General features: G+C 49.1%; 2 protein-coding genes across 2 annotated transcripts; one reads left to right on the top strand and one right to left on the bottom strand.

The window, feature by feature from the left end:
- Positions 1 to 941: 941 nt before the first annotated feature.
- On the top strand, positions 942 to 3,811 carry VTN00DRAFT_7177 (uncharacterized protein; the record flags this gene model as incomplete). Its single annotated transcript, XM_069433895.1, has 5 exons — positions 942 to 1,179; positions 1,243 to 1,475; positions 1,647 to 2,184; positions 2,731 to 2,921; positions 3,497 to 3,811. The coding sequence occupies 5 exons, from the start codon at positions 942 to 944 to the stop codon at positions 3,809 to 3,811; spliced, it is 1,515 nt and encodes a 504-aa protein (XP_069287231.1).
- A 4,006-nt stretch (positions 3,812 to 7,817) lies between these two features.
- VTN00DRAFT_7178 (uncharacterized protein) lies at positions 7,818 to 14,502 on the bottom strand (the record flags this gene model as incomplete). Its single annotated transcript, XM_069433896.1, has 3 exons — positions 7,818 to 7,895; positions 7,972 to 14,326; positions 14,390 to 14,502. The coding sequence occupies 3 exons, from the start codon at positions 14,500 to 14,502 to the stop codon at positions 7,818 to 7,820; spliced, it is 6,546 nt and encodes a 2,181-aa protein (XP_069287232.1).
- Between the last annotated feature and the right edge of the window lie 1,365 nt (positions 14,503 to 15,867).

Here is a 15,867-nt window from a genome sequence, read left to right on the forward strand (position 1 = left end):
GATTAATAATAATAATAATAATAACATGATGGGAACACCAATAGATTCATTCGATCAGCATATGCAACAGAAATTGTGGTACTTGGTCAGCTGTTTCTGAATTAGAAAAAGTATATTATCCTGAGGTGCATAACACCTTTAAAGTTTAGACCTACAGCTTTGTTTTTGTCAGACTGCGCGAACCTAGTAATCCGAAGGTATGATGATGAAAGCTCTGATTATTCGAATCTACCTAACTATCTGACCACTATTTATGGACTTAGGGGTTAAGACCTTCCGAATACTTCTTTGTTTAATGATCCCGAGACATGTTCGTAAAATAACAGAGGAAAATAGGTGGTTTCAGGTATAGACAGTATTATCCCTTTATTGCAGGGATTATAACCTTCGAGATGCCTGGATCGGCGCGTGCTGAATAGGCTGATAGGTCTCTTGGTATACCACTAGGGTATAGTGGTAATATTCGGCTGACAGTTTTTAAAGAAGAGACGATTTTTACATATATTTATAGCATTGCATTCCACATCCATAATGGAACCTATGCATATTTACAGGTCAGACAACTTGATAAATCCTGATTAAGACAGGCTAAGTATATGATTATGCATTATTCTGCTTCAGTAACTAAAGATGATGGCTTTCATAGTGGCACATGAACGAGACCCAGTCAAAATTACTATCATGTCCTTCTTCACTTTTCCTTTGACTTAAACTACTTATAGAGACATTGCAGGTTAGCCACACCTGACAGAATTGGTGCGGTCAATTTCATGTGATCTTGTAAATTTCATGTGATCTTGTAAAAGCTGATATCTTCATTGTTATTGCTTTCAATTGCACTGGTACTTAAAGAGAGAACATCAAAATCGGCAAACATAAAAAACACGTCTTTTTAACGCGTCATTCGACTCAGAGAGGCCTCTGAGCCCCTAAAAACCACCATGGAACCTCCCGATCCCCATGGTGGTGTTGTTATTCACATGTCAACCCCGGCAAACAGCCACGCGGCAAGTCAGCTCACAGAGATCCTGGGGGTCCCAGACACCCTGACCCCAAGTCAATGGAACATCCCTGGACCCCTAGGGCTCGTTATGAATGAGAATGATCAGGAAAATAACCCAGGAACTGAAGCAGAACCCTCAGAAGACCCTAGAATCCTAGGGAATAGCCGGACACAAGGTCAGGCCAGCAAGAGCCATGGGATTGTAAAGCTGCAACAATGAGCCACTCAGAGACCTCTAGGGGGTAAAGAAGTACCCCGGAACCCCCTAGGAGATATCAGCAAGCAACTTCAGGCCCTAGCAGGCAATATGGAGCAAGCATTAGAGCAACAGGGCCAGAACCAGCAGCAAGCACACCAGGGAGACCTAGAGACACTATGGACCCAGCTTATAGAGGTTATGGATGGCTGGAAGGCAGAACAACAGATCCGGGAGGAGCACCTTCTAGGGAGAATCACCTCCCTAGAACTAGAAGTCAGCAAGCTTTGTACAGAGCTCACAGCAACTACCCAGCAACACCTAAAGTCCCCCTTGCCAGCTCCCCCAGCTCAAGAGCATAGACCACCAAGCAGAGCCATAAGCAAAACTACTGAGTATTAAGCACCTAAGGCACCTTCTATAGGCATCCCCAAGACCACAAGACAGCCAGTAAAACTGGGAGCATCTTATGCAGACATGGCAGCCCTAATGGCTACCAAGCCTGCGGGCCAGGAATGGCAGGTGGTTGGCCCAAAGCAGAAGAATAAGGCTCAGAAATCAAGCACTACTAGGACTCCTGGGGAGCCTAATACAAGCCAGAAACCAGAGGATCTGAAACCAATCAAAGAGAAGAACAAAGAGGCACACAGGCTTATTTTTCAAAGAGATAGTGGAGTCATGTCTTCTAAGGCTGAATGGGAGGAAGTTATTTTGGCCCTGAACAGAGCCTTAGCAAAGAAGGGCTTCCCATACTTCCTCTGGGTAGTTGATATGGGCTATACAGAGACTGGAGCCATGACAGTCCTCTTAGAGAAAGGTTCTCTAGGCTCTATGCTAGTCCCCCATTATAGGGATCTTCTAGTGATCACAGCCTGTCAGGCAGACCCAGCAGTGGTATCAGTGGAGCTCCCAGAGCAATGGTACAGGGTCAAGGTCCACAGGGTGCCAACCAGACGATATCTGACTCTAGGCCTGGGCCTAGCCTGTGAATAAATTGAACTAGATACAGAGTATAGGCTCAAACAGGATCCCATATGGCTCTGGAACCTCCAGAAGCTCAAGAACAGTGAGAAGAAAGACTCTACCATAGTAATCACTGTAGGTTCTCTGGAGGAAGCCTGGAAGATCCTTATCAATGGAATCCGCTTTGGGGGCTCTAGATACCATACAGAGCACTATTGGGAACTAGGAGCTGACACAGTATGCCCATAATACTGTGGAATAGGGCACAATAGCTTCCAGGCCTGTGGGGATCACCCCCTATGCTGCTTTATCTGTGCAGGTGCCCATAAGGGGGCTGAGCATGCCTGTAAGGTAGTCAACTGTCCAGCAAGGCCAGGGATAGCATGCCAGCATATGTCTGCTAAGTGTGGTAACTGTGGGGGATCACACCCAGCTATGGCTGGGACCTGCCCTAAGATACAGAAGGCACAAAAACACCTAAGCAAGCAGAGGGGACCTAATAAGGAACCTATATGGTCTCCTATGGGGGACCACAGGTCAGTTCAGGCTATTATACCAAGCTTCCCAGGCTGTGCAGTGGTGGTAGCTAGCCAGCAAGCTCCCCAGCAGGCCCCTCAGCAAGCCATGCAACAGACACCCCAGCAGCCTAAGCATAGCCAGCCTATGCTAGCCCCAAGAACCCCTATCACCACTCTGGGCAATGTCAACATAGGCAACACACAGACCCCCCTGGCAGGCACTGGGCCTAGGCCCATAGCAGTATGTTAGTATTGCAACATAACTGCTGCAGGGCCTATGTGATCACTATTGCAGCCCTGGAACTAGGGCTTCAGCTAGGGGTGGGCCTAGCTTGCCTACAAGAGTCCTATATAGATAGAAATTTCAGACATAGGGGCTATCTACTATATTGGCCTGAAAAAGGGGAGTGCAGAGATTGCTGGGTGGTTATAGCTGTTCACAGAGACCTTCTAGACAAGCTGGCCATAGAAGCCTGTACAGACCTTATAAATCACCTCTACCTTATGGCAATGGATATATGGGAGTTAAGCAGGACCCGGGAGAGAGTTTGAAGAACCTGGGTGGTGAACTGCTATAATAACTGGCTTGGGGCTGAGTACTGCTGGCAAGGGGAGAATCCTAGGCGCAGGCAGGCTATTGAAGATGCTGATTGGGACCAGATCATAGAGGGGAGGTGCTTACTACTAGGGGATTTTAATGTGTATAGCCCCCTATGGAACCCACAGGTAGGGGCTTGAGCTAATGCTGGACTGCTAGAGACTCTGATCAAGGAACATAATCTCTATATCAATAATGACCCAGAGACAGCAACACAGCCTAAGTCAACCCCAGGGGTCTCTCTTATAGATCTGACCCTGACCACACTTGGACTAGAGCCCCTCCCTACCTGGTTTGTGGACTGTGATCACCCAACAGGGTTGGACCATAAGATCATAGTTCTGGGATGGGATCCCCTAGGAACAGCTCCCATGGAGCCTTCTCAGATGATAATGGGATGGCAGATACAGGCCCTCCAGCCTGATAAAGAGGCCTTAGAGAAGGCAGCACAAGCATGGAAGGACCTAGCAGATAATAGGCCCCTGCTAACAGACAACTGCCTAGAGAGAGATATAGCAGAGGAGACCATATAGACCCAGAACTCACTGATGGCTATCCTGAACCAACATGCCAAACCAATCAGGATATCTCCCTACTTAAAGTGATGGTGGGGGTCAGAGGTCAGGCAGGCACAGAGGGCATATACTCAGGCATAATAAGCATGGCAGACAGGGGCTATAGAGGATAGGGAACATCTAGAGGCCAGAAACTTCTACTATAGATGGATATGAAAGGCAAAGTGAGAATGCTGGGAAGCCTTCTTAGAGGGGTCTAATGAACTCAGGGACTCCCTAGGCCCAGAGAATACTATCTGGTGTTGGCAAGCTCTTTGCTATACTAGCCTAAAGGCTATAAGCACAACCCCTACCCTTAAGGGCCCCCAGGGCCAGCTGGCTACTACCATTAGTGAGAAAGAGGCCCTGATTTGGAAGGTGGCATTCCCACCAGCCCCTAGAGGAACCCAGCTTGGGGATCTCCCCCAAGGCACTATGCATAAGCAGGTCAGAGAGGAGACTGTACAACATGCCATATTTAGCCAGTCAACCCAGAAAGCCCCAGGGATTGACAGGCTAAACTTCCAGGCTCTCTGCCTCTTATGAAGCTGGGACAGTTTGTGAATAGTGATACTAGCCCAACAAGGTTTTTTGTCTTGGTGTCCACCTCCAGGCATGGAAGACAGCAAAAGGGATCCTGCTTCAGAAGCCCAATAAGCCAGACTATACTCTAGTCAAGGCCTATAGGGTGATCAGCCTCCTAAACTGCCTAGGAAAGGTTATAGAGAAGGTAGCAGCAGGTGCCATAGCTGACCACTATGAGGCTACAGGAGCTCTGCACCCAGGCCAAATGGGGAGCTGAAGACACCAAAGTGCTATAGATGCTGTGGCCTGCCTAATTCATGAGGTTCACCAGGGCTGGGGGCAGAAGCAGCTGGCAGGGGCTCTATTCCTTGATGTTAAGGGAGCTTTTGACCATGTCAATCCAACCAAGCTTGTTAGGAGGATGGGGGAGTTAGGGATAGATGGGGATCTGATCTGCTGGGTGCAGTCATTTCTAGCTAACTGCAAGGTTCAGCTGGTTATTGATGGCCATCAGGGTCTGGAACACCCCATTAATTCAGGGGTTCCCCAGGGCTCCCCAGTCTTCCCAATCCTCTTTGTGATCTACATAAGTGGGGTCTTCCAGGCTATAGAGATGGCAGTCCCTGGGGTAAGGGCCTTATCATTTGTAGATGATATAGGCCTTATAGCTCTAGGGAGCTCAGTGGATCAAGCTTGTAGGCAGCTTCAGCAGGCCGGGGAAGCAGCTATAAGCTGGGGGCAGGCAAATATGGTCCAGTTTGATGCTGAGAAGACAGAGGCTACCCTATTCACCCGCAAATGAGGTTGGGCACTCAGGGACCAGGTCTGACAGGCAAGAATATCTATAGGGGGCCATCAGATCTCATTCAACCAGGAGGCCACTTGCTGGCTAGGCATATGGCTAGATACAGGGCTGACCCTGAAGGCTCACTATCAGACCTGCCTACGGAAAGCGCGGATGGCTGAGGCATGGGTCCAAGCCCTATGTCAGCAGCAGGGACTAGCTCCAGGCCTAGTCAGAAAAATTCAGATTGCAGCTGTCCAGGCTGTAGCCTTATATGGGGCAGAGCTATGGTGGCAGGGCCAGAAAGACCGGCTAGGGGGCATTTAACACCTAGTCAACCAGCAGGCCCAGGCTGTCACAGGAATGTTTTGAACAACCCCTATAGGGCCCCTAGTTCAGGAAGCAGGCATAGAATCAGCAGAGACCCTCCTAGAGGCAAGACAATTAGCATATACAGCAAGACTTCTAGGCCTGCCAGGGGACCACCTGGCTAGGCAGATCCTTCCAATCTCTTTTTGTGAGGGAGATCAACATGCTCAACCTGGAGAACAACCAGTAGGGGATAGGGAGTGGGCAGAGGAGAACACCAGAAGCTGGGGCCCACAGTCACTGGGGCAGCACCTAGCCTGGCAATTGGCAGAGACCTTGCCGGCCGACCCCTCTGGGGGGTTTGAGGAGACAACTGAGATAGCCCCAGCTTTTTTCCCAGGGCAGATCATCAAGGCCCAATCAACTGAGGAAGCCCTAGAGGCAGCCCAAGGGGATCACCCAGGGCTATCCCTATGGTCAGATGGGTCCTGACTAGATAATGGTTGACTTGGGGCAGGCATTGCATGGCAGAACCCCCAAGGGGCCTGGCAAGCTCAGAAGATCCCTCTAGGCATGGGGAAGGAAGTGTTTGATGCAGAGCTTATGGGAGCATGTAGGGCTTTAGAGCTAGCCCTAAGGATTTGAGGCAGGGGGCCAGTCACAGTTCTACTAGACTCTCAGGCAGCAATAGATCGGCTTTGACATCAGGGAATAGGCCCTGGACAAGGTCTAGCCATCCGGGCCCATAGAGCTGCTCAGGCTCTAGAAGCACAAGGCAGACAGACAACAATCCAATGGGTCCCTGGGCACCATGGCATTGAGAGGAATGAGAGGGCAGACCAGGCGGCTAAGCAAGCAGCAGCAAAGACCCTCAGGGGAGGGCCTGGTGAGCTCTCTATAGCCTACACCAATAGAGCTCATACAGAAGCAATCAGGGCTTGTAAGCAGCAATGGCTGACTAGAGCACTAGGCCACAGAACCCTGGATATCCAGAGGGCATATAGGGCCCAGCCAGGCTGGAAACAGGATCCAGTAGCAGCTGCTGCCCCTAAGAAGATTGCCAGTCAGTACTACCAGCTCAAAACTGGTCACGCAGCTATAGGGACCTGTCTGCAGAAGATCCAGGTATGAGACTCAGAGGCATGCCAGGGGTGCCAGGCCCCAAAGGAGTCTGTCTACCACCTTCTATTTGAATGTAGAGAGTGGCAGAAGCAGCAAAGGGCCCTCTATAGGGCCCTAACCAAGGCTAGGGTGGCTTTGCCAACAACAGCTGAGGGTCACCCAGAGGGAAGGCTATTAGGAGATCCTAAGGCCACCAGGGCCATCCTGCAGTTTCTAGCAGACATGACAGTTGGATGCCCCTTAGGGGAAACAGCTTGGGCAGCTGAGAGGATACAGAAGGATGATGAATGGGGGCTGGCAGCCCTAGAGGAGGCAGAACATGAGGGAGAAGGATAGTAGGGGAGGGTGGCCTGCAGCAGGCAGGCGACACCCACACCAATACTGGCAACAAGGAGGGCTTATAAATGCCCAAAAGCCCTACACAACCAGGCGGCTTGGGGCGAGGAAAAGGTTCAGAATGGTCAAAGATGGGATTAGGGACTAATAGGGGCTTCTGCCCAAGAATTGGGGTCTGTCATAGCCGGAAGGCTCGGTATGGACGTTAAACTTGATTATAATAATAATAATAATACCAGTACCTAGACAGCTAGATCAGTATCTCTACGTTCTTTTAAATTTATTTCGAGTCAATTTATTTCGATAGTCGTTTTTATTGCTATAAGAACTTGAATGCAATGAAAGCTATTAAAAAAACAAAAATATTGCAACCCAACAATAGTGCATTTTGCTTCTGTTGTCCCCCTAGGTTTAAGCAATCAGACCATTCCCGCCTTTGATGAAGAGACCACTTTGCTGCCACAGTAAAATCACGGATTGAAAGAAAGGAGGGCTTCCTACGTACCTAAAGGACATCCTTCGCCGGAGTCTGTGGTGAACGACTCATCGTTTGAAGAATGCTCGCCATGTGTTCGATAACGCTGCTTGCCGTCTGCTGATCCAAAAGATCATCCATACAACCCAACTCCAACCCAAGTTGATTTCCACCTAGCTCAACCGTTGTTACTTCAACAAACAATGAAGCGTACATAGACATCTGGGCCTTGGGACGAATCTTAACTTCCCCTAGCTTCAGTGTCCATTCAAGGTCCTTGATCTGATGCATGACTGTACTTCCAAGATTGACGCCAAGTGGCCAGCTTGTGCATTCTCGCATTATATCGAAGAGATCCATTTGTTCGTAGTATGAGCTGTCTATGGACTGCCTTTGTACTATGTTGCAGAGATCTATCAGAGTCCAAGTCGGATCTAGTACCAGACGAACGGGTATATATTGAAGACATCCGCCGACTGCGTCGTCGACTGCTGGCAGCCCGGTTCTTCGAGCTGCAAGTATTTCGAAGAAGACCACATCAGATCGAGCACAATGTTTCATTAGTGAGAGTGACCAAGCCGCTTTTACCATCGACGCCATGGTGATATCTTCCAGCGTTTTAATACCATCTGCTTGGCGCTCTATATGGACCGACTTTACACACGGGTCTTGTGGAAACTTGGAAACTCTCCTGTCGCCAAAGTATGTCATATCTGCTCCTTCGAGTAACTTCCGGAAATATGAGTAGCCACCCTTCTTACCAACATCTTTGGCGTAATAAATGCGATCGCGCATAGACGGTCTTGTAAGACATGGCTTGGAGGCATATGCAGCAGACCAGTCATCAAGCATGTGTTGTAAGCACGTCCCGTCATAGACGGCATGTGAGATGCATAGGATTAGTTGGTTGTGATTTGATCCCCGGAGTGTCGTAATTTTGTAAGGTGCCTTCCCGGGTTGCAAGGGCCCCTGCGATTCCTGTTCCTTAATGAGATGGTCGACGGTGACACCGGGCTGCGTATGATGGTCGATGAGGGGAAGGACGTCTTTGAGAATCACTTGAAGATGGCCATGCTGCCATGGAATAAAGACTGTTCGCAAGATCTCATGGCTATGTACCACCTGAAGCCAGCTGTTAATCACACGATCAAAGTCAATATTATGGCTGAAGGTGAAAATAAAGTATGGCTGCGCAGCGCGGAGCTCGAGTGTCTGATGGAATGATGCGGGAAGCACATCCACGACATTCCCCCGAGATATCTCGTACTGCCCTTCCACTGTTTCTGCAAGGACTTGTGAGACATCTGAGAAGTCCAGCAAAGTAAAGGGTGTATAGTCGACAATTTGAGAGTCTGTTGACATATCAAACTCATCCCAATAACTTGCCATTTCGGCGAGAAACGGTTTCTGTAAAATGTTTGCAACTTTCAGTTTCTTTTTGTTTTCACGCGCGAACGTGACGAGCTTCATTGCCGACATCGAGTCTCCCCCCAAACGTAAGAAGCTGTCCGTTCTGCTGATAGAATGCGGCTCCAAGTTTAGCACGGCTGCCCAGAGATTACGTAGAAGGCGTTCATCGTCCGTTCGTGGAGCCTCAAATGTTCTCGGTGCGTAGTAGGTGGCGAGGGCTTCTTGAGAAATCCCGGCAACAGCAGCTCGCAACGCTTTCCTGTCGGTCTTGTCAGAAGCAGTCTTCGGAAGGGCCCTGACAGGGATTATCGCCGATGGTACCATATAGGATGGCAAAAGTGTCGATAGTTGTTCAAGCACCTTACCAGCCTGGGAGACGCGATACTCTGCTGGTAAAATAATGGGATTTTCATCGACGTTGGTTTCCTGGCGTACATCATCTCGTTGAAGGAAAGCTAGCAACTGGCTTCTCTCACCGCCTGCTGGGCGCACTATTTCAACGACTATTTCTCTCATCCCAAGAAGGCTCTGGAGGTGATACTCAATTTCGCCGAGCTCCACTCTGAACCCTCGAATCTTCACCTGCGTGTCTCTGCGCGAGATATAGACCAAAGATCCATCGTGGTTGTACCTAACAAGATCTCCGCTTCTATACAGGCGGCCTTTGCTGTTGCTTCTAAATCGACAGAGCCAGGGGAGATCCTCAAGGAATGCTGATGAGGTCGCTTTATGGCTGTTCAGATATCCACGAGCGACTATTGGGCCCTGGATAAGTAGTTCACCAACCGTTCCAATGGGTGCAAGCTTTGAGGGATCATCTGGCTGACATATCCAAAGAATACACCCCAGAGCTTTACCAATTGTGGCCAGGGGTAGTCTCTTAGTGTCGATGACACTAGCTGAGCAGATCCCGGCTGTTTCTGCGGGACCATATGCATTGAAAAGTTTTGCTGACATCCCCCATCTTTCCACTATGTCGGATGGTATCTGCTCACCAATAATACCTATATTCTTAAGACATGGGACAGGATTAATCGCACGGAGAATTGTTGGTGTTGTAATTGCAGTTGTAGTATTAACCTTTTGCGCAAAAATGTCGAGCGAATCCATTTTTTCCTGCTGGGAAGCAACACATACACATCCCCCTGCAACAAGAGTTGTCATGTGTTCATAGATCCAAAGATCAAACGCGCAAGATGCTACCTGTAGCATTCGGGAGGCAGCTCCGATCTCCAAAAATGGACCATGAGCCAGCACACTACTAGCGATATTCCTGTGTTCAAGCACGATCGCCTTAGGCTGACCGGTCGATCCAGACGTGAAAATGATGAATGCAGCGCTTGTACAGTCTCTATTCCACGTATTATTTGATACTTTTGGGAGATTTTGCAACCAATCGTGGTTGATACGAACCGTCTGAACACCATCCCAGAGTGTCTTGTTGTAGTCGTCGCCACAGAGAACAGCAATTCTTGCATTGACACAGTCCACTATTTGCTTTCTCCGCATCACCGGTTGAGTTGACTCGATATTGACTACAGCTCCACCAGCTTTGAGGATAGCAATCGCTGCTATCACTTGGTTAGGAGTTCTGTCAACGCTCAGTGGCACCAGGATTTCAGGGCCTACACCAAGACCTTGGAGGTAGGCGGCCAGTCGCGATGAGAGGTCTTCCAGCTCTGCGTATGTTGTTTTGAATGTTGAGGTCTGGACAGCAAGGGAGTCTGGATGTTCTGCACTTCTTTCACTGATGATTTCATTGAGGGTTCGGTCAACTGGCGTAGGGTTTATATCATTCCAAGCCGCGATCTGCGTGGCATCCTCGGGGCAGATCTTATCAATATCCGAGAGTCGCAGATGTGGTTCATCACACATTTGTTTGACCACCCACGCATACTGATACAACAGCCGCTCGACTGTGAAACCTTCAAAGACTTGATTGTCGAAGATTGCAAGGATTCGAGCGCCAGTCTGCGTGCGGTTGATATTACATTCCATGAGTAACGGAAAGCTGCCGAACGCAAGCCTATCACCAGCCGTACGTTCTGGTACTTGAATGCAGTTTTCGCGACTTGGTTCAGGAGGTTGTACCACGAGTAATGTCTGGAACTCGCATGCGCGCGCTTGATCCGGACCAAGTGTGCGGATATTTTGTAAGCCCATTTGCTCAAAGGGGCTCATAGCTCTAGCCTGATCATGAGTCAGCTGAAGGGCTTCTTTGACCATGTTCTCCAAATTCATTTTAATCCTGATCGGTACGGTAGCAATGGTTGGCCCTATGAGTTCTTCAATCCCTGGGACTTGCACACTCCGTCCCATAACTACCGCCCCAAAAGTCACGTCTGTCGACTCAGCATAGAATCCTAGAACATAGGCCCAGGCTAGCCTTAGGATTGTCGAAAGAGGAAAACCCGATGCTATCCTGGGGTTCCTGAGAGTCAACTGTTGTTCTCTCGTATCATTTGCCCAGACAATGTGCGATCCCTTGGAATCGCCGAGTTGGGTCGCTGAAGATCCTCGTAATTGATCACTCCAGAAGCTCTTTGCCTCCTGCTCGTCGAGATTCTTTATGTACTGAATGAAGGTATTGAAGCCAATTTCGGGAGGCATCGACTCACCTCTGTAAGCGCGCTCAACTTGTGCTAGGATAAGCTCGGTTTGGTATCCGTCACAGATGGAATGATGAACGGTCCAAACCACATAACGGCTGTGGCCTTTTTCGGGCTCAACAAACGTAACCTTGCAGAGAGAAGTGCCTAGCTCCATCTCATCTGCAGCGCTATCCTCGAGACATTGTCCAAGAGAGGTTGCTTTTTCAATTTCCTGATCGTCTTGAATCACAACTTGCATGAAACCAAGCGACGTCAGAAGGACGATTCGTGTCCTCAATATCTCGTTGCGGGAAAGAATTTCTTCCCAGGCTCCACGTAATTGTGTAATATCAGCTTCAGCGGAGATACGAAGGACCTCTCGTACGACATTTCCCGCGGCCTTCTTCTGGCCTGCAGCCATCATACCCTCCTGTAACGGCGTACAAGGATAGATGTCAACGATTAAGTCGGGGTCCACATTACACTGAGCAGCGGCTTCGTCAACAGCACTCCTAATGTCTACTCCTGGGAGCAAGGAAAATGGCTCAACTTGTTCCGCTGCAGGGTCATTATGTCGACTGGTAGAATCCAATCCAGCTGCTAGATCACAAAGCCGCTGTGGTCCAAGTAGTTCCGTCGCCGTCAGTGATATGCCCTGCTCCCTGGCAGCCCTGACCACCCGCATAGCTGCAATCGAGTCACCTCCGAGGCTCCAGAAATTGTCATCAAGACCGATACTTGAGTTGTCTATGGCGAGAACCATTGCCCAAAGCTGTTGCATTTTCCGCTCTGCTTCGATAGTAGGCTGTCGCTTCTCATTCTTGGATGTACTCAGTGCTGCAAGCCGTTCTAGTGTCATTGATCCGCCCAGTTTACGCAGCGCCAAACGATCTAGCTTTCCTGTCGCACCCATAGGCATCTTTGCGATTGGTATGTAAGTCCATGGTATCATGTACGAGGGCAGCAGTTTAGATAGCTTCTCATTTAACCTCGGAACAATGCTCCTGAGTATTGCTTTCATTTTCTCTTCCGAATTGAATGCTAGATCACCCACAGCCATAAATGCCACCAGTGTCGGGTTGTCGCTTTCTTTTGGAATAATGACATCCGCTTTGATCTCGACATTCGCATTACGGTCAAGGCATTGGTGTACATAGTGCTCGATCTCCCCCAGTTCAATTCGTTGACCACGCAGCTTTACCTGTGTATCTTTGCGGCCCACGAATGATAGCGTGCCATTGGAATTGTATCGTACGAGGTCTCCGGTTCTATAGGCCCTTCCGTATCTGCCAGGGACACCAGAACAACCGCAAAGCATCCATGGCGGATTGTTGACGAAATTTGCTGCCGTCTTCTGGGCATCGCCAAGATAGCCTTGGCCGATTGAGGGCCCCTCAAGCCAAAGCTCCCCAACTGCGCCAACAGGAGCCAAATGTTTGCCATCATCTGGGTCAACCACCCAAGTGACATGACCTGCACCATATCCAATGCCTTTGTTTCTTGGGTCCTCGTTTGTGGTTTCCACGATTGTGCAGTGCCCGGTACATTCGGAGTTACCATACGCACTGGTGACCAGAGCACAATGTTTCCAACGCAATACGTCTTGAGCGGTAAGTGGCTCTCCACCAAAGTTTAGTGTCTTGAGCCCAGGGACTTTGGTTGGATCCAACAGACGAGCAACAGATGGTGTGAGAAGCGCCCAATTGGCCTTCAGGCGATGTATAGATCCAGCAAGGTCGTTATTTCGATCATGATCGCTGGGAACACATAAGCAGCCTCCAGCAGCTAGTGCGTACAAGACATTTCCCCAAGCCATAGAGAAAGCGTATGATGCAAAGTCGTACACCCGTGATGCTGTATTAAGACCCATAATAGATTGTTGATGCTTGGCAGTACTTCTGAAGTTGGAGTGAGTGACAACCACTCCTTTGGGAATTCCTGTGCTTCCGGAAGTGAAAACCACGTATAACTTATCCGACGGCTTTACTGTTGGCAGTTTAGAATCTGCGAGCAACTGAAAGTGTTGGAACCGCTTTTTATCAATTACAACAAGCTCGCAGTTGCCCAGTCGAGAAGCCAGCTCTTGGTTCGCCGCAGATGACAAGATCAGTTGTGCCTCAACCTGCTGCACAATGATGCGGAGGCGATCCTCTGGCAAACTTGCATGTAACAGGACAGAAGCCGCGCCGGCCTTCATGACTGCCATAATTGCAACAGTCGTCCACATCGACTTTTCGAAACATAAGGGAACGATCATATTCGGCTTGACTCCTAGGCAAACAAGATGATGCGCCAGACGGGTCGAATCCTGCTCCAGTTGACCGTACGTCAACTCACCGTCCCAGGCGCATATAGCAGGTGCATCCGGCCGCTGTCGAGCATTGTGGCTGATAAAGTCGTGCATACATCCTTCCACCGTCTCTGGCACCGCTGAGTTCCATTTCCAGATATCGATCTTGTCCTGCTCGCTGATCGCCTCCACATCTCGCAAAGACAGGGGCTCAGCACATATCTGATGAAGCACGTGCTCGAATTGCTGAATCAGTCTCGAAGTTTGCTCGTGGCTGTACGCTACAGGATCGAAGCCAGCTTGTATGCACATGCCCCAAGGCTCAGGCTGGCATACAATCGTCATGGCGTACTCGGGAAATGTCGCATCCTGGACATTTCCATTGACGCATGCTTTCTCGAGATCTTTGGCACGAGAATTTCGTTGCAGGTCTGGCGCAGTAGCTTGAACTGCCACCAGTACCCGGGACCGTCTCTGATGGTTGGGACTCGCGGCGTCATTGCTATTATATCGGACCTGCGACGAGTGGGGAATTCCAACTGACGACGCCTGCGATTGGACTTGTTGTAGGAACTCATCTAGACTCTTGCCCCAGCTCAGATCTAACTGCAACGATACTGGGGGGAAGGCGTGTGTTTCGAGTTTAGATTCTCTGGAGTTAAAATTTAGAAAGAAGTGAGCCACGTCAAAAGCCTCATATCTAGAGTCGTTATACCGAGCTGCTAGAATCAACCAGGCAGCCCAAATAACTGTTGACGGTGCCCAGCTCTGATCAGGCCAGCGAAGCTTCTCGACTTGGTGCCACAATGATTCACCGCATTGTGACATGTACGGATGTTCCGGCGAGACCCGATGCACATCCTCTTCACGCGCGTGTTTGAGTAAGGACTGCTCCATTATCAGACTTGTGAAAAACTTCGATTTTTTGCTGAACTGACGCAAAGAGGAGGATAGATAGGGTTAATTCGGCTCACCAAGAAAGTAAGCTTCCCTATCCTGTTATATATTATCCCATAAGCGATCTTCAGGGCTAAACTTCAAATGCAGCATGGCACAGGTGTGGTATCCCAAGCCCGCCACCTGCCCACACTCTTTTGTGGAACTCCAGAAGCTGACTCGCCCTATTCAGTTTCAAAGCTAGTCCTAATACATGACCTCTTGCATGCGGTGTATCTCGCGCCTCTGACCATGGACTCGACATGTGATGCTACCTCAGACCTGTAGGACAAGAGCACTGTGCTACTTGCAGGTGTCCTGGGTTATCACCACTCTCACAGCAAATTTGTTAACCGAAGGTCAGGGAACCAGTGGGAGTCGCTTCATTGCTGTTAGGGGTATGTAATCTTGTGAATAAGCTTACAAATGCAGCTGCTGAAATAGGTCCGTAGCCTGAGTCACTTCCATTACATACAGGGTCCTCGCTACTACTGGCAGGATCTTGTTAACGGTTACTCCTCCCAGTCATATATACACATAACCCAGTGTCCCAGGAGCGCGAGTATTCTGGCACTAAGGAACTATCCGAAGTTGGCCTTAGACATAGATTTTCCTTTTTGTGGCCTTGGGACGGGATATAAAAGACCTCATAATTCTGAATTAATGATCCCAAGAACTCCTCCCAAGAAGTAATCCAGGCAGGCATGGTTGTATTTCTATTCTAGGACATCCGAATCAGTAGGTAAGTCCCTACACTATTTGTTAACTTGTGTCAGTCACAGGATTAGGTATTCGTTGCAAATTGACGTCATGACCTCTTGCACCTAGTTAAACGGCATTTTTAGTCAACAACTTTGTAGCCTCGATCTTGCTCATCAACACTTTGGACCACGGAAGACAACGACAGACTTCCTCATATTTCCAGAGGATCTGGGTTACCTATTACTGTCATGAAATAGATAGATTGTAACCAGCCAGCGATTACTCTGTAGGATGAGACATAAATAGGTAATGATAAATGCACCCGTGGAAGATGAATTCTGGAGTGCAAGTCAAGCAGCACTGGTTCAGGGACACTAAATTAGTCTCGTCTGTACGGCTTTTAATACCCACATAGCTGCTTTGTAGCTAGCGCTACTGTGTATTTAATTAAATGATGGGGCTTTAGATCGACAGCAACTCTCCCTGATCAAGCACGCCTACTGCAGTAACATTATAGAATTGTTTATCATCGATACCTGCTGGTTTAGGCCTAAA

The sequence above is a fragment of the Thermoascus crustaceus genome (genome assembly GCF_041956765.1).
Source record: "Thermoascus crustaceus strain CBS 181.67 unplaced genomic scaffold VTN00scaffold_4, whole genome shotgun sequence".
In the NCBI taxonomy this organism is placed as follows: Eukaryota; Fungi; Ascomycota; class Eurotiomycetes; order Eurotiales; family Thermoascaceae; genus Thermoascus; species Thermoascus crustaceus.